The 19606-nt window shown below is 43.0% G+C and overlaps 2 protein-coding genes across 2 annotated transcripts in view; one reads left to right on the top strand and one right to left on the bottom strand.

Annotated features, from left to right (window-relative positions):
• Window positions 1–1126: 1126 nt before the first annotated feature.
• On the top strand, window positions 1127–6144 carry LOC119442878 (protein LLP homolog). The gene is made up of 2 exons (XM_037707924.2): window positions 1127–1449; window positions 5860–6144. Exons 1-2 carry the CDS (start codon window positions 1233–1235, stop codon window positions 6069–6071), a joined length of 429 nt encoding a protein of 142 aa, XP_037563852.1. The 5' UTR covers window positions 1127–1232; the 3' UTR covers window positions 6072–6144.
• A 2324-nt stretch (window positions 6145–8468) lies between these two features.
• The window catches only part of LOC119442879 (ras-specific guanine nucleotide-releasing factor 2-like), a 323001-nt gene continuing 311863 nt past the window's right edge, over window positions 8469–19606 (bottom strand). Inside the window, exon 31 of the mRNA XM_049662434.1 lies at window positions 8469–19263. The gene's annotated coding sequence lies outside the window, so the exon portion shown is untranslated. The remainder of the gene's footprint in view (window positions 19264–19606) is intronic.

A 19606-nucleotide genomic window follows, 5' to 3' on the forward strand; every position in this document is an offset into this window, starting at 1 on the left:
CATCGTCTTTACATAAATATGCCACGCACGGCAATGTGGCTGAATGTACGATCCGTTATAAACTGCTACCTACCCCATTTTCTAGAAAGGTGAAACTAAAGAAATATAGCATAAATAGTTATACAAACCTATGTCATTATGCACGCATTTGTAAGAGGTTTCATTTAACGGTTTTTTTTTTCTTTTTTTTTTTACCAGCAAACAAGCACGTCAAGCGAGGCAAGTAAATAAGCACACTCAACAAAAGCGCTCACTGTATCTGCAGTACTGCCTCTCGATAAATAACTCGCCAGTTCTCTTGAACGATGGTCATAATTAAGGCTCAAAACCAGTGGCAGAAGTGGGCCGTCCTGGCCTATATGTGAGCCTATTAGCGGCCCAATACCGACTCCAGGGTATATTGATACCCTTGCAGGCAGCGTTGATATTTTATATTTTGGAAAGTAAAACAAAAAGCACAACTCTCGCGTCAATAAAATGTAAACACGAAGCGCGGCCGCTGCGCGAAGCGTGTGGACGGCCGCAAAGAAACGCTCCCACCCGCGCGCCTGTCCCGGAGCAGTGGCGCCGCTACGGTGGCGCGGAGACCTAGGCGCCTCACACCGGTTTCGGGCGACGTGGCAGGCCGCGCCTCGCGCGTTTCATACCTGAGTAACTCAAGCAGGCTAAGTGACTATTGACTATTTGTCACCGCCCCCTTTCAAAGGCGATGCCAATAAATCGCTGCGGCCGTGCGGAAAAAAAAAAAAGGAACCAGAAATCTCGTGCATCCGCGGCTGCACGGTAATGAGGAAGTAAACGCTTCTTGCAGATAGAATGGATTTTTTCACCACCCGATTCATAGCCGATCCCCCAGAGTGGGTTGTGCCATTTCAATGGGGAAATGGAACAGGAACAGAATGGATTCGAATTGCGCTACGTACAGCACGTATGCGCATGCTGCCTCTGAAACCACGATGGGTTCAAGGCGTCTGTCGTACTCGCTAGTTGTATAGTGAACTAGAACATTCTAGTACACTGTACTAGTAGTGAGCAACTCCGCTTAATGTTTTGAAGCAAGTGAAGCAAAATGACCGAAACCGAAACCAGCCGTATAATTAGTTGTAGCTTTAGCCAGTGCCGTAGCCACTCGGCCATTCTGGTCGAGCACGTTGACGGCGTTTGCGGTTTCTGCGTGCTTGGAGCTACGTTCTAATCCGTGGTCCGTGCTGTCGTGGATCGTAGGTTGAATAATGGCTAAGAGTCTGCGGAGTAAGTGGAAACGCAAAATGCGCGCAAAGAAGCGGGAGCGCTACTCCGTGAAAGAACTGGCCAAGCTGAAGGAGATGTTGGCTGCTGCTGCTGGTACTTCCAAGAGCGACGTTGACATGTCTGACATGTGCACCATCGTAGATGGCAAGCAAGTCGCCGACCGTGCCGTCGAGTCCAGTGAGCCATCGGGCACTCAAGGTATGTATGTCCACATTGTTTTAGTGTGGTTTTGAATGTTCGCGTGTAGAACTATTCGTTCAGATGAGTAGTGTTGTAATAAAGCGATCCAGTGCCACAGCATGTGCGCAGAGGCTGCCGATGAAAACGAGCCACGCTTTCGCATACGTCTAGTACACTCTACGCATACGTTAAATACGCGTGCGGTATTAAGGTAGCACCTCGGTTTGTACGAATTGATTTGTGGGCTGTGGTGAAATCCCACTGTCAGAATGCGAAAAAGAAATCGAGCGCACAACCATGGTTGCGCCCCCCTAAGTTCGGCGTTATGGCAGAGGTAGACGCGGTGTCAAGAACTTAGCGAAAAAGTGAGAAGGCAAAGGAAAGCTTCAACAAACAATGGGTGCGGACCAGCTACGATGATGCACACAACATAAGTGAAGGCACATAAGCGCGAGCACTTCTGGAAAAAATTTTGTCATTTTTATGTCCCTATTCATAGTGTTTTTCGACGCATTAGTTTTCCTAATCACTGTAGGATTGCCTCTAACCCAGGCACATGCTGAGATCATGTGTAGAATTAGTCCAAAGTGCATTTATTCCAGGCATCTATTGCCTTAGCTTTCTCGTTTTTCAGTTATGCATGTACGTGTGCGTGTTGGTTTCTTTTGCTTCCTTCCTCAGTATGGAACTGTGACATAATTCTTTCTCCCCCCTTTTATATCTTGCGTGCATCAGTGACCCATTTCAAACCATGTACACATACTTCCTGTCACAAAATTTCCCGGGCAAGAGCACTTTCAGTGAGCCTTGTGATGGTAGTGCTGTTGCTGGTGCTTGTCTGGTTTCAGAATGCTGTGACGCGTTTTAACTCATAACTATTGTAAAAGAAGATTTAGAGCTTGCCACTGCATTGCTTTCACTCAGATTTCGCAGCAAAACAGAATCTATGACTGTGCACTTTGACTGAAAGAAAAAGAAAAGAAACTATCATCATAAGCGCATTTTACCATCGCAGAAGTGAGCTGTTGCAGAGAAGCAGACTTTTTTTGTCACTCATAAAATCCAGACAAATCAGGCAAACAACAGTGCAACACTGCTGATTTTGGGCAAGTTGGTTTGACCTAATGTGAACTTTCTAGCACAAAGAATACGCAGATGACAGCAAAGGAGATAAAACATGTCTTCTTTTTTGTCTACATAGTTTTCACGTGACGTCACATCCGTCGTCTGAACTGGCCGTCCGCCATTGCTGGGTACCTCGCTGTGTGCCGCTCTATGTTCGCCGTTCGCTTCGACGAATAAGCGCCGCACGTTTATGGTCCTAGGAGCTGCATGATGGTAAAAATTAGGAGCCCCGAATTTCACCCATCGTACATAGATGGGTTTGTCCGGCCAACGCGGGCTTGCCATAAATCAAAGATTGAAATGTGCAACGGTGTGCATGGACTCGTACAAACTGCGCGTCGGTGCGGATGCGACTTCAGACCCCAAGGCACTGGCAGGCACAACGCACGTGGATATGATTATAATTACCTAGCGCTTACTGCGACCTGCGTCAGTCTGCAAGAAATGAAGGCCTGCAAATCACTGTGGGTTAACAATTATTTTGGGTGAGAAACACATCAGTGAAGTGCTCGCCGGCGGAACTTGTCACCATCTTCAGCGAAATGAATGAAAGCAAGTTCCTTTGCGTGCGGCAGTAAAAACATTCTTGCCTCGTTGCTCCAAATCCACAAATGTCCCTGCTTGTCGCACGAGTTCAACCATGCGTGCACAATATTTCTGTTTGTGTGTGTGTGTGTGTGTGTGCGTGTGCATGTGAAACACAAGCTGGTGAAACACAACACTGGTGGTGGCGGTGCCGTTTTTGTGCACTGTTATATCTCGAAATGAATATTTTGTTTCATGAAGCACAAGCAGCCCCAAAAATGTAAGCATTCAGCGACATTCTGTACTTAATGTGTGTTTGGGCATGCCTGCAGCGGCTGCACATGAGGCACTTGGTCTTACTTCTTTTTAAAATTTTTTTTTTGACGAGCAGAAAATTTGCACATTGGTTTTGGTTTGTAGTCGGGCAGCGCATGGGCTAAAGAAAACGAGACAACAAACACGACGCTCATGCAATGTAGGTCAACTCGCCTGAATTTTCTTTTTGGTCTATTGTGCTACTGAGTCTATGAACTGATTTCATTACTTAAATCTGAAAAGGAGTCATTCGGGCTGTGGAAATGATTCCGATGTATCCCGGTTTCCAGGCTAGCCAACGATCATTTACTTTTTTCCGACAGAACTGCGCGTTCGAGTTGTTCTGTTATGACGTATGGTAAAAAGCAGACATATATATATATATATATATATGCCTGGTACTGCGTAGTTCTTCTTTTTTGCAGTGTTACTTCTTGTGTGGCAACGAAAAATTGCGCCGATTGTCGTTATCACGACGCGAGATGGAACCTCAGATCAACAACAACACATGGAGCGCGAGCTGCCGGGTACGCCGCAAGTACCCAGCAATGGCGGACACTCGCGCGGAGCGGACCGGAAGTGACGCGCGTGCAAACTATGTTATAAAAAGTTCCCAACAATGCAAAGTGCAACAATGCAAGCTTTTATTGAAAAATGCAGTCTGGCAAATAAAATCATGTTGCAAGGTTTCATTGACAACAAAGCTGTAACTACTAAATCTTAACTTATTAATGTTGTTAGATTAAAGTGCATGACTAGATGGGGATTTATAGGCATCTAGCTGTGTTTGTAATCGCAAATTAAACCATTGTCAGTATGTGCTGCTGTATGTCAGATGGCCAGAAGCATATTATCCTGGGATCGTTTGTGTTAGAGGTGTCACTATGTACAGTACGGTTCACCGTTAGAGGGAACATGCGAGCGTGTGGCCGGCGGCCCGTGCGGTGCTAGCTGGTGGCAAGATTTGTAAACGCGGCTGATGCGCATAGAGTCGTAAGGGCGGCGCTGGCCCCGCTTCGTCTGCCACTTCTCCGCCTCTGCGCTCGGCAAGCGCTGGAGAGCACATCCGTTTTCCCTCGGTGGGGATTTATCTAGCTGCCACTCTGCCTGCTGCTCGTCGAGTAATCAGCAAGCAGAAAAAAAAGTTTTTGTTGCTGCAGTCTCTTGCCAGTTTTAACTCGACTCTGTTCTTGCGCTTTGAAGCAATGTCTGCAGAAGTTCCATAGTTCAGATATTTGCAATATCAATTGGACATGCAGTTTTGTGAAAATTATTCTGTTACACCCACACGTGCGCACAATGAAATAAGGTGTGCATAGAATGACACATGGGCGAAAATTTATTCATTATATTTTTATGACACAGGGTATATGGGGCCAGAACTAGCCACACGACTTTAGAAGGATGCCAAGCTGATGTGTTGGCACTCGTCCATGCTCTGTAAATTGCAAAAAAAAAAAACAGAAAACCAAAAAAAATGCGAACCTGTGCAAGAATAAAGCAAATTTTCTCAGCTGGGAAAATTTACACGAATAATGGTAATTGAGCAGCCCCTAACTGTAGAATTCTGCAAAAGTGATAACGAAGCCTGTCACTTCCGCAACCTTGTGACAATGCTAACCAATAAGCTAGTCGTATGTTTTTCACATAGCGTTCACAGCAACTGGCCACTTTTCATATCAGATAAGGCAATTGAAACCCGCTGCAGCAGGCATACCATGTTTGCCCTTCCAACCATAAAATGTCCGCTATTCAAATGCGGATGGCAGGGTTTGGTATCAGTTGTTTCATACTGCGGAAAAAAAAAAAAAGCCGGAAGGGCCAGTGCTCGCTGCGTGCGCCGAGCACTGGCGCGGAGAAGTAGCAGACGACGTGGGACACGCACCGCCCTTATGAATCTATGCGCATGCTCCGCGTTTCGGAATCTCGCCAGCAGTTTGTGCCCCGCGGACCGCTGGCCCCGCGTTCACGTGTTTCCTCTAAGAGTGGACCGTACTGTACATAGCTGCAATAAATTGAATGAGACCTGCTTTTGTGCTAGCAATACTTGTTTTCTTGATCATTGGCCGTTATTATGCATGTACAGCTGGACTACTTCTGTTAAAAGTACTGCTTAAAGGGTCATAGGTTTTGAAGGTGATTGCACGTGTGCATTGCATGTATACAGTGCTCATAGAATGAAGCGTGTTGATTTAAGGCTAACAAGTGTGCAGACTCTTATTTTCACCGTCTGCAGTTCGTGTTACACTGATATCATTTTGGCTTGCACTCTTAGATAAGAGTGCATCACCTTTAGTGACCAGATTTGTTGCGACATGATGTGGTACTCTCAAGTAATTGCACATATTGAGTGCTCTACTTAAAGTTTTCTTGTCGCATTTCATTCCGTGAGCACCGTACATGTATGTCTCTGTGTGTGCAACTGTTTCAATGCTTGCTTAATCTGGATGCTTTCTGCCACAGCTGATGGGCAAGCCTCAACAGAAATGGACGTTGACAAGCCTGTGCGAAAATATGATCCCAAGACAATGAGAGATGAGCACGGCTCTTACCCTGTTTGGATGAGCCAAAGAGCGATCCGGAAGCTGAAAGCTAAGCAGGGACGAGGCAAGTCTCGAAAGTCAGCACCTCACAAGGGTGTCAAGAAAAACAAAAAACGCAAGTCCTCACGGTAGACTTTTGTGTTAGCTCATCAAACATCTTGTTAATAGATCTTGGCTGGGAATAAAAATCAACCATGCACACGAACCGTTTTCTATTTCATTTTAATGCAAAGCTATAGAATTGGTCATGCAAGCTGAAATCCTCTAGTTGCAGTGTTTACAAAGGATAAATGTGTCAGATACATTTTGTGTGCTAGTGAAAGCGATTGTGGGCCCTATGGGAAACGTAGGTGTAAAGAAGCTTCTTGTAGATCTACAGAAAACACACGCTGCTGAGTGAAGAAATATTCGCTTCACTATGACCCATATTGGGGGGGTCTCGAACCTAGGATTTTTAGTTTCGTTATAGCAGAACAATACTCATCAAAATAAGCCTAGCCAACAAATGTTTCTATTTATACTTCATTATGCTGAATAATTCATTATATCTCTATTTGTTATATTGAGGTTCGAATGTATGTCTTTGGGAACAGGGTAAGCCCTATACCTACGATACATTTTTAGGCATGTTCATGACCTGTTTTCTTTGGAACTGAGCGCGCCAAAATAGTCATACTGGAATCATTGTATTCAGAATTTGCAGCTCTTTGAACACAGATATTTTGCTCGGAAATACGAGAGCGAATCAGAAAGTCTTTGCCCCTATTTTTTATTAGCCAAAATAAGGTACATGCAGGTAATTACAGATATATGTACTATTCTACGTACCTTACACTTTTTTTTCACATAGTCCCCACACCGGTTTATACTGTTTGTCCCATTGCAGCACTAAATTTGAGATGCCCGTGTGGTAGAATTCATCTGGCTGAATGTGGAACCACCGTTGGACTGCTGTCTTGGCTGCAAGTCTTAACGGCCTTTTGTGAACTCGCAACACCACCACCTCACGCTTCTCAAAGCGAGACACCTTTCCCCATATGTGGGCTGCATTTCTCTGTAGATTTCGATGGGCGTTCAGCCCTTGCACCATAGAAAACAAAGCACACTTCGTTGCTCATTGCACACTTCGTTGCTTCGCGGCCGTGGATGGTGAAGCACAACCGCCACCTTCAACAACTGACAGCAGCGCCATGCCGCGGAGCTACAGGCAGATAAGGCCGGGCTGGTCCAAGAAAGGTCCACCGCTGGGAATGGATATGTTGACTTCGCATTTACAGTCGTAATTTGGATAAAGAAATAGTGGCAAAGACTTTCTGATTTGCCCTCGTATATATTGTTTTTGTGTAATGTTTTTACTAAGGCTTCCAAATTTCCAGCTATAGTAATCATGAAATGTTCTGTAGAAATTGCTTCCGTTGCATTTTTATATTTTTGATACCGTAGACAATACTAATGATTTACTAAGCACTAGAGTTTTTTCGGGCATAGTTAATATTTGAAGTCGGGGGGCCGTTGTTAAAAAAAAAGGTGATGTTATGAGATAATTAAAACTAAAGTAAAAACATATCTTGATGGAACAATCATTCTCTAGCTTTCGGTGAAATTTATGGCGGGTGTTGGTCATTTTCTTAATTCAATTAACCAAATTCGTTATGGCATCAAGAGAAGCGCGAAACGGCGCGCTAGGCTCATCACGTTGGGAGCCCAATCATGAAAAGCGCTCCTGATGTGTTTGTCCTGATGCACTGCACCAACAGCTGTGGCAGTAAAATAAAATGGCCCCACCCTGCTAAAGAGGCAGAAAAAATAGCTTTGTTCTTTTACCCTCATCACAAAAAAAAAAAAAAAAAAAGCTAAGTCATTTATGTGCTGACAAGCTTATTTCTGTTTATGCATATTGACTAAGCAGGCTGTTCACAAGCTGTCGGCAAATGCAGCCGGAAAATGCTTCAGTTAAACGCGCTTTCCCTCGATGCCGACGCCTCGGGTGCTCGGTTGCCTGTGTTTAGTGAAGTGTATTTCACAGCAAAGCAAGAGCGACGCGCTCCCGCTCTGTAGCAGACGACGCGAAGCACCTCCCCTAGGCACCTGTGTGCCTGTGCCGCTTCGCTTCGATGCGCGGCCGCGCCAGACGGACTGGCGCTCCGCAGAGCACGGCCACGCTGAGCCGTGTTCACCCTAAGAGTGGTCGACCCTGTACATCACAAGCAACGCAATAGCAATGTGTTCCACATGCTTGTGGCTGCATTTCGAGCTTGGCTAATGCCTGAATTTACTTCCTATGTGGGTTTCAGTGTTGCCAGAGAATAATTCAAGATCATGTTAATGGTGGGTAAAAAACAATGTTTTGTTTTTGCCCGCTTCTGATGCAACAGGAGTATATATATATGGCTAGTCACTGAAAAAAAGTGGCCGTGTCAAGCAACCACTTTGTTTAGGAAATTGCTCAAGTATAAAAGCTTCCTACAGAAACAAACGAGATATTGAATTGTATTCAGCAAGAAGTGCCAATTAAATACAAAAACTACAAAAATATTTACTTATGCTGTCCCCTTATATTAAGTGCCTCTGAATTGCCTACCCAGCAATAAGATGGATTAGTTGAGAACAAGTATTATGGAACATGATTTTATGGCACAAATTTTGAATGGACAGAACAAAATACACAGTACAAAATGTTGAAAGGTGTTTGTCTTTTGTATCTAGCTCTGTCCCATCTAAATTTGCCCCATAAAATCATGTTCCATGATGCTTAAACCAATTAGATGGGATGGAAAGAATTCTTGAGTTGGCACATTATGCCAGTCTTGGATGTGTATTGCCCCAGTGACATAGTGTGCTGGACATTGTCACATGAAATAGTGGATTTTGAGAATTTACCATCAGTAGGCATGCACAGGGGCATCCATTAGGGACACGTCTGATCACACAGCAGTACTTCCTCACAGAGGCACCTCCTGTGTGTCCTGGGACACCATTTAAGATATGAATGTCACTTAGGGCTGCCGAGTGCCATTTCTTTTGAAGAAAGCACTATTTGCTGCTATGAAACTTCAAACAGCGGAGTCTGGCAGCAGGCACTGTGCTATATTATTTATTCATAAGTGGTCTTCAGGCAGCTCGATGCAAGTGTAATGCCCTACTTCCATTTTGTAAGGATGCCAGACTTTGAGGAAGGTATTAAAACTTGTTTAGTGCTACCCGGCGCGGGTAGCGCTGATACGCGGCATTTTATCACAAGTGTTGTTATATGCGCTGTTGACGTGTTCTATTGACTGGATCATGCAGATCTGTGGGTATTTAAGCAGGTGGTTCTTTGAAAATAAAACCAGTTGTTAGAAAGTGCTCGTCCTTGTGTTACTCCTTTTCTTCGTCCTTGTTTGTTTGCGCACAAAAAGTTTTAAAAATTAATCTGTTCCAACTAGGCCGACTCGCAGTTATGCTTTCTTTAGTTTCTTTGTTTAGACTTATCTTTTTGAAGTAATTAGCTTGTATATGTTTGCTGGTGCTGCAAGTTTGCTTTGGTACATAAGTGTGACCATGGGAAGCAAATGGCAGCAGAAATTTTACAAGGCCAAACGAGTTTGTAAGAAATAGCATCACTACAGATGACTAGAATCACCTTTGCACTCTGCTCGCATGCTCCTAGTCTAGTTGTGTTTGTGCTCGCATATAGAATGCTACCACATTGTAGTTGTGTTCACCATCATCAAGTGGACTTTGCATGTAAGCAGTGGCACTGCGCAGCCAGTTGTGGGAATTTTGCAAGAAAAGCAACACAGTGTCAGCTGAAGTAAAGTAGTTTTACTTTTCAAGGCGTGGACTTGACGGTGGAATGTACAGTCATGGAAAGAGGAGGAGATAACGATGAACAGTGTGCATTTCGTTATGCATTTTTCATTCAGGACAGTCAACAGGATCAAACCCGACTCAGTATTTTAAGTAAATGCAAAAAAAAAAAAAAATAAAAAATTAGAGGGCAAACAATCAAGAAACACGAACAGCATTTCAACTAGTATTGGTGTGATTGTCACGGGACAACAACAAAACCTGTGCAAGGAAATGTTTTTTAAAAGGACAAGTTGCATGGAATGTACAGGAGGTTTCTTATGATATACCAGCTTGTTCAACAGCTACACTGATACTCAAGCAGAGGTGTGAAGCACTCTTTGTTACAACTCTGCTGTAGAGGCTGTTGCACATGATAGCTGTAATCTTTGACATGATGCAAGTGGATTTCAATCAGGTGCACCTGTGAACAGTGCCAAAAGAGTGGACGTAAAATAATTCGTGTTTTATTATTACAAAATTTTTTTTAAGGAAAACATGATAAAATAGAAGTCACTGCTGATGTTTTTATGTTGATAATTAAATTTCGAATGTGCTATCTTATATATAGATGATGGTCTCAGGGAAATAAGTTTTCATTGTAAAATGTACCTTTTCATCATGTGAAGTTCTAATTTTTCAAACAGTGTTAGCTGTATGTAGGCAAGCTGGAAATATGCAGGCTCTATTATGATGAAAGGGAGAGTAAGTAGGTTTTGTACTGAGGTGGGCATGGCTGTGATATCAACACACTTTAGAGATAGGCAATTTTTTTTTCATTGTTACAAGTGAAAGACAAAATGTAGGGCAAAAGGACATAGGGTAGCACAGATGTCACAAAATCACCCGAAAATGCACTCAAGTATCAAAAACAGTGCTAGAACCAGACTTCAGAAATGAACATAAAAGAAGAGGTCATGGATGGCAATGCTATAGGTACAGACAATGTAAGTGCTATGACAGGTCATGTCATGAGAAAAGAAAATGGAAAATGAAACGACATGAAAAGTAGGTACATATACATTCTCGAAATGCACAGAGGCTTTTCAACCACCACTTGACAGTAAATACAGTTTCTGACAATGTACACATAAAAGAAGTGGTGGGAAATGTGAGAGTGTTTATTTCTCTTCAAAAAACATGCTTTTGGGAAATGGACACGCCTTGATGTGGATGGGGAGGCCATCAAAAGTGGAGCAAGGAGAAGGAAAAAAAAAAGCATCTGCTGCTTGATCGCGTTCGTTAGTTGTAGTCTGTCTACATTTTATGTTACACTGCAGCTCGCTTGTGTACACGTGTCTGCGTGTATGTAGTACTTTCGTGTGGTGCCTTCTCCGTCCCCTTGCCTCTCCCCACATTTTTTTACCCTTTCTCGGCATCTCGGAGGAGAAAAACATCAAAAGCTTCCTCCCCCAAGCCCATTTATCTCTTGCAGGAAGCGTCTACAGCTATTGGCCAACTGGCCTGTTAGGTTGTGAGCTTTTCGAAGCATTCTAGCTACATGAGTATCGCAACGGTCACACGAGGGTGAGTGAGGTGGTGTTCCACAAGCAGACGTACGAAACAGTGACGTCCCTGTTTTTTTTTTACTTTTTAAAATTAAAATGCTGCATTTTGGCATGATGTGTGGTACACTAGTGGATGTAGGCTATAGGTGTAAAAGGGAGGGAGGGTGGGCTGTTAATGTAATCTGTACAGTTGTTTCGCTCTTCTTTTTTTGTATGTCATCTGCGCTTTTATCTGCGGCTATCATGCATGCCATATAAGCACTGTAAATAATAGGAGCCCGGTTGAACAGCTAGTGCTCACCTTGATATGCCTTCCTAGAAACATGGAATGGTGCAGAAACCAAGTTGTGGGCTTTTTTGTGGACAAGTGACTGTTTCATTTTAATGACACATGCATACAATAGGTTGCTGCTCATAACTTGCACTGAGCTCTGAAGAGTAGCGTAGTTTACTTTAAGTGGTTGAAAGCCTAAGGTTCTTTCAACTGACTCTTTGGTAAACCTGTGCGAGTTTATAATAGTAAATAGCAGGCACCGAGTAAACAGTTCTCAGTGATCATGCTAATGCTGAATGTATATGGGGCTGGAAAGTTGAGTGAGACTATTGCATGGAAAAACAATAATGATTATGCTGAAGCAATTATTTTTTTATTTTCCTGCAAAGATTGCAAATGGTATGCAAGCAAGAAGGAGCTTAGTGGCACAAATAACTTTGCGCGTCCTTTTAAGTCATTGCCGCGTTGCGCGCAGCCGCTGTTACTTTCAGCATGCGCGAGTGATCGCGAGTCCGGGCTTCTAAAAAACTTTGTGCCCTATTGAAATCGCGCAGAAAGCACAACCAAGATAACTGTGTTTCAAGATGCTGCTGCTGCTTACAGCTTCCTCTGTTGATGGCTACAACCCTTTCAGTTGTATTTGTTTACCTACATTAAGTTATTGAAACTGTTGTATCTAAGAACTAATAATTTGGCCAATTGTTGTCCCAAGCTATGGTATATCAGGAACCTTGCACTTTTGTGCATGTAAAGGGAGCCATTATGTGTTCAAAGCTTTGTGCATGTTATGGTTTTGAAGACACACTAATAGTCATTAAATAGCCATGAACATGCATAAGTCAAACACTTGAAATCACCAGAGCAGTTCCTGAAATGACTGAAAAATAAGTGAAGAGAATGCTGCTGGGTTTAAAATATTACACCGTGCATGAACATCAAGAAGGTCAAGTCTATTTTGTGTTCCGTTTCAGGCTTAGTTAATGTTCCTGCTCTAAAACATGTAGCATGCTTCTTGACCAGAAGCCAACACACTGTTCAGAGGCATGTGATAAACAGCACAGAACTACCTCAAACACCATGGGAGACAAGTCGTCTGCATCAAGTTCACAAGGTGGCACTGAAAGAGCGCACACTCTAGTTTAATTTAACTTGTTGGGCTCTTGAGGCTGCACAGTGGGCTATAAGGGACCTTGTAGTGTAGGGGTACAGGTTAATTTGGACCAATTGGAATTCTTTAAGGCGCATCTAAATCTAAATACACTAGCTGTTTCTTAATTTTGCCCCCATGAAAATACGGCTGCTGCAGCGAGCAATTCAACCCACCCTTATTGATGCTACCTGTTCTCATGGATGCTTTTGCATTCCCCCTGGAAAGCCTAGCTAATTGGTTGTGCAGCAAAATAATTTCATCGGCACACTTGTGTCATGACGTGTGTCATTCGCGAACAAGTCAGACAACATATGGAATGCGTCAAAAAGCAATGTTTTTACCTGCACTTAAAAGCCAACTGCAGTAAAATGTTGAGCTACATATAAGGCCTAGTTTCAGATAGTGTAGGTATAGAGTTGCCTCTGTGCAAGATTTTGTTTGAAATACAAGTGGATGCGACACGGAAAAGCCAGCAAAAGTGGACGTTTTCGATACTGAAACTGAAAGAAAAAGAAAGGAAAAACACCATTAGTACTGCTTGCCACAAATTATGCATGACCCAACACCTTAAGCCAGTGCGATTCCTCAGCATTACCGCCAAAATTAGGCTGGGCCAGCGGCTGCCCACAGTGCACTGAAAAGGTTGCCACCTGCCGTGATTTACATCGTATCTGCTAACCACCAAGTGCACGCGTTGTCTGCTTAGGTGCTATTCAAGGGCTGCTAATAAGAAATTAGACTATTACCAGCCCTGCAACGTTGCCAAAATTGTGTTAGTAGTATACTATACTATTCGCCTATCACCAATTTAGAAAAAGCGAAATTTCGTTGCAATTGACCTTTAATATTTGGGCCAAGTATTTGTTTAAGGATTCCGTCTTTTATTATTGTTTTCTGGCTAGTACTCTGATCACGGTTCGTGTTTCAGTAGATATTTCCACCAAGTAGAATGAGCTGAGAACAAACAGATATATGCGGTCTTACCTGCCCTTTCTCATGGGCAGCAGTAGTACTTAAACAACTAGGTATCCTTGAATGTGCTTGTGTCAACGTGTGTAGTAGAACCAGTGGAGTTGCAATCATCATGAAGTTATATATTATTATATCGTTCTTGCCTCATCTGGGTATCAACATGAAGTAACCTCTTTTCAACAGTAACACACCTTAACACTCTGCTGATATGATGACCACCATGAATTGCACGGCGCATGAAACCCAACACTGGGACACCACCAGTGGCAACAATACGGTATTGGTAACAAAAAATATTTGAAATGTTCAACAGCAAAGATGAGAAGCCTAACCACCCTCTTAACAGAGCTATATTTCGATTATGTTTATTGAGTACATCCAGCGAGCATGTGCGGAAACTAGACTTTGGTACGCTGCATAACATCTCAGTGCTTCTCAGAAGGCACCATCTTCCACGGTGGTGACGCGAAACCAATCCTAGTTTCAACGCTGTGTTTTCGAGAATTCTCGTGTCGTGGTTGAGCAATGCCAAAGAAAAAGAGGATGGTGAGATGTGCAAGTTTCACATATGTACAGGGATGCCCAGATATACAGCAACAGACAATGTCACATTCATCCCACAAAATTGCATTTCCACGGAATGTTGGGAAATCGGACAGTCACCGCTCACAGGAGAAAATCGCGTCTCACTTCTGAGCAAGTTCAGAAGCTACGAAACAGGAAAAAAATGTAACAGGGATAACAGTATTTGTGGAATATATACATGTAGCAGAGCCTTAACTTCATGGCAACAGTGTGCCATCAACAGCAGCCCGATCACCCCTATTGTATCTGCACAAAAATCTGAACGATCGGAAACAGCACGGGTGCCAAGTGGCGTGACCCAGTCTTGGTAAACAGATCCAACATTTTACTGAGTGCACCTTGGTGCTGAACAACAGTGTCCAATAAAATACATTCTGAAATGTGTTTGGGAAGCGTTTTACTAAACATGACAGTATGTTGGGTAAGAAAGTTTATATTTGCAACAGCTGAATCAACACATAAAATGTTTGGTCATGACTGGTGGTTTTACTGGGTCATACTGCTTAGTACCTGATCCCATTTTGGTGCGGACACAGTTTTGAGCTAGCTTCCATTCCAATCTCTGCAGTAGAAGGCTCAAGCATCTAGGCCTTGGCGTCATCTAGGGAAATCGTAGCCTTTCAGTGCTGCATTGGCAGCTCCTTGAGTTGCACCAATAGCCGTTGTGTCTGCGTGCTTGTGGCGCAGTAGCAATGCTGCGTGGCGCAACGGTTGCGTGGACGCCTATACCACTTTGATTTATGCCCTATCGTTGTGGAAGTGTGAGAATGTGTGTGTGTGTGTGTATGTGTGTATATATGTGTGTTGGTGGTAGCCTTTTTTCTTTCTTCTCTCTTTACATGCTACTGAGAAGTGTTGAGCCATGGCCCAGAAAGAAAAGATAGTAGAGCACCACACATGCAGGATACAGTGTAGTGCGAAGCTCTTCTTTTCTACTACAGCCCTTTCTGCAAGTTTTCTCCCTAGCCTTTTCCTGGCTTCCTTGCCAAAGCAAAACTCATCCTTCATCACTGCATGGGCCCCCAAAGTTATCCTGTTACGGTTGAATGTAGTCTTGTGTCATTAACAATCAACACTAGATATATCTTGCAGTGCACAGATAGATTCATGTCACTGGAGGAGGTTGCTGGGAACAACAGCTATGGCTGCACGTAGACTGTGCTAATTCTTTTTGTTGGAAACTTGGAAACAGAGTTTGTGATACCATTGCTCGCAGTGTGGGAGCTCGGTTAAAGCAGTGGTGCTTTCAAGGAAGGACACAATGAAGATTCACTGCCTCACTAAAGCATGCCAACACGCACATATACTTTGCAAGATGTCTCAACAAACAACAGTTTTATATATAGCATATACATTTCTGTGTATACTTTCTCCAGGTTGCCCACAATGTCATTTATGTCAGTGCAACATGCAGTAAATGCAGACATTAAGGTACTCAAATCCTTGTACAGCACACTGCATGGAACATGCGAGATCGTATTAGTGTGGAGCTTGCATGTTAATAAAATATTGCGAGGAACATGACAAAGGATACTGGAAAGTACAGCTGCTTTGTCTCTTGTCATAGCTGCATCTCTCCGCACAAAGACTGACTTGATTGTAAAGGAGTTCTTAGCTTTTTGGTGGCATTTTCAAGGTGCTGATCCTAAGTACTGGTTTCAAAAGCAGCAGAATTGTGCGGGGATAATGCAGTGCAGTCTTTTTATCTAATGCAGTGCATTCATGCTATTTAATTGTTACACATTGTGCAGTGCGTTAAAAGGCTTCGACATATTTTATCACTCATGAAATTGAAATTGAAATTTGACAACACTAGTTAAATTGTAATTGTGGAATTTTGCATGCAGAGTGAAAGTACCTGTTTGTGAGCTTGATATATTGTGCATGTTATTAGCTTAATTGCATCATATCTCTGAGAGGAGGACCTTTCATTTTCTTGTATCTAGAGCACATCGAAAACCATGATGTGCTACAAGCCCCAAAGCTCACAATGACTATGGTTGTCCAGTCTGGAGGGAGATTATTTGTGCAGTCACAATCTTCCAAATTTGAGAATAGTGGGTAGCTTGCACAAGTGCATGTAGTACACATCTGATTTTTGTTTTAGATAATAACAGTCATGAGTTAAAGATTTGTCCTCAGCTGTACTGAAATTGTTTAATGTTGTGTTGTGGTTGCAGTTGTGGGGGTGCATTCAAGAGTAAAGCTAAGGATGCCATGAAACTTATCAGATGCCATAATCTTGGGTTCCTAATTTTGTTTCATTTTGGCCGAAGACAGCCAGCCAGCCAGCCTTTCTTTTTTTTTGAAACAGATGCACCACTGTTACTTAAGAGACCAAACTCCTTTTTTTTTTTTTTTTTCACACCTTGGACTTAATAAGATAATCACAATATTTGTGGTTTGATTTGCGATACTTTTTGTGTGAACCAACTGTAGTGAATATGCTAATTCACTACAGTTGACTCACACAATAAGCTTGGTTTTCTATGTGTGCATTTATAGTTGCTGGTAGAAGTTCTATGTGCACTTCTTGCTTCGCTCATGTTATTTCTCTATGTGCACTCAACTCTGCAGAGATTTCTAGAGACCTGTAATTCCAAAGTGCAAATGGTCATAGCAACATGTGGTAACCCACTCTGCCTTCATATTACAAGCTCCCATTAAAATTTTCAAGAGTGCTCACTTCTGGCAATATTTGATGTCTGCTAAGATTACTCCAACCTGTGTTTGGTTTGGTCTACATAAAATGCACCAGACTTTAAGAATTGAATTGTGTTTTTTTGTTAATGATCCTGTTATGTAGATATTGAAGGAACATTATACTGAAGCACTAAGTTAGAAACACCCTATCAGAACTTCCTCGCATTTATTTGGCGAAAACAAAAAGGAAAGGTAGCTAATTCGTGGAGAGATTGACAGAAAAACTTACCTTTTGAATATCGTGTCAAAACTGCAGTTCTGATTAATATTGGGTAATGTGGTACTTTCAGGATCCTTGCATGATTAAGCCCCTTTTGTGTGGGTAAAGTGTAGAAAAGTCAGATTTGCCCTCCTTTAGTAATCATATTTTCTTAATAAGCAATCAACCATGCCACGACCAAATTACGTGATGTCAAGGGAAGCTGCTGTCGGAGTACCTAAGTCACGTCTCCACCCTCTCTCATTAGCATCATTTCTTCTTGGTAAAAGTCACCTGCTTGGCATTTCAGAAACCTATAGTCTAGTGCAGGGTACCAAACCGGACGCTCTTCTGGTTGGCCTCCCTGCCTTTCCTCTCCTTGCTCTCTCTCTCTATAGTCTACCACTTCGGGTGCACCCTCCTAGATTTTTTTTATAGTGGACAGCTGTCCAGTCTATCGAGCACTGCGCACATCACTTGCCTCACGGACACAGGAATGTTCAGAACTCCACGCAGAAGGCTATATCTGGCATTGCTCTAGTTGGTTACATATGATAGACTTTGGGAATGCTACCGCTGCATTTTTGTTTAAGCAGTTTTACTTTGTGTTCCTGTAACTCTCTTTTTCTATCACCTTCCCCCTGTTCAAGGTAGCCAACCAACCAGAACTACCTCTGGTTAACCACTCTTCTTTCTAGACATCCTTTCCGTCTCTTTATAATCTACCACTTTCATTTACCTTGATAAGTATTTCTGTAATGTTTCTGTGTTGAAATTTAGAAAACTTTTAACTCCTTAAAGAGACACGTGACATGATTTCTAATGTCAATTTGTTGCCTTGTGGTGGATAAGCATAGTATAGTTACACATATTGGGCCCACTTGTCTAAGCTGGTCATACAGAGCTTTCTCTCGGCTGTTAGGAAACTGCACAAGATATAGAATTTCAGTAGGGCAATCTTGCGCATGCTCATTCAATTCTGCAGGTGCCAACAGAGACAAAGCAAAACCTCATCTAAATGTAAGCAAATGGTTGCTAGCCAGTGCTTTGTCTATGTGCTCTTGCTAGCACCTACACTTCTTCCTGGTTCTCGTTTCACTTTTTGAGTGTTAAATGAGCATCGATTAACGTTGGCCACCAGTTTTGTTGGCTCATTTGCACACAGGCAGTGCCTCCTGTTGGGGTGATTATTACCATAATGAAAGCCATTAGCATAGCTCAGAATTCCAAACACCAGAAAGCTGACGGGACATTTTCACAAACTGCAGCATTAGCAATATTTATATAACGAGGCGATTTCAGCTAATTGCAGGTCATGACCACTTCAAGAAAGTAGTTACAAGCCTGACAGTATATCATGGGTTTGCAATTCTTTCTCTGAAAACATGTTTCAATTGTTAAATCTCGGTGCATTTTATGTGGGACCTCCAGCAAATAGTGACTACAGAACGAAGCTTTTGACTGTTGCCCCTAATGCTGAGACAGGTCTATGCAAAGGACAGCCACAGCAGCATAGCAAAAAATCTCAAGTGTTTGAGAGTTGCTAGAAGCGATGGCTTGGGTGAACAAGACCCTCTTGCACAATATGACTGCTTGAATTTCGCATAGCATTTATCCTGTGTGCTACATTGGCTAAGTCAGCAAGCACATAAATGTGCTCCAAGCTCTGACTGCTGCTGGCCTCGAAACAGTGGCTGTTTGTTGCTATTGACCTCAGCCATTTCCATCGATTCCATGCTGTGGATCATATAAGAGTTGGTTGACAATGTACGGTAAAGCATGCAAGAATAACGTAGTCACACTTGCGCACCAGGGCGCATTAAACAGGGCTCTTGTGCGACAACCGTTGCCGGTCAGAGGGATAAGGTGCTGTGGATATGTGCAGTATAGTTACATGTAATGGACCCACGCGTCTAGGCTGGTCACACAGTGCTTTCTTGTGGATGTCTGAACCTCTTGGATTGCATCTCTCTCCAGGGGTAGGGCAGTGTCAGGCTTGCTTCTGGAAGGAGGCACGTGGAACTTGACTGGTGCAGTTTCGGGCGGTGCGCGAAGTCTTCTGGGCTCCACTGACCAGACCCCTGCAGGTAGTCTCGTTTGTGCTGCTGAAAATTGGAACCGAAAGTACAATAGATACCACCATCAGTTCTTGTTGAGATTTCTGCCTGTTTTGCTTAGATGTGCTCTGCTCACTTTTTGAGCAACGTATATTATTTGTTTGCCTCGCATCACGTAGCTCAATATACTGTATAAGGACAGCTATATATGAACTACCAACAGAGCTGTCACACTTTCCCTCCAAAGAGAATGATGCCACCGTGACACGCTATTCCTGCGACATGCAGTGCTGACGTGATCTCTCCTCCTCCCCTTCCACTACTTGGTGTACTGCGCTCCGATTAACGCACTCAAGTATATATTTCTGCGATTTCGATAATTTAGTTTTCA

Source organism: Dermacentor silvarum, chromosome 2, assembly GCF_013339745.2.
Source record: "Dermacentor silvarum isolate Dsil-2018 chromosome 2, BIME_Dsil_1.4, whole genome shotgun sequence".
NCBI classification, from domain to species: domain Eukaryota; kingdom Metazoa; phylum Arthropoda; class Arachnida; order Ixodida; family Ixodidae; genus Dermacentor; species Dermacentor silvarum.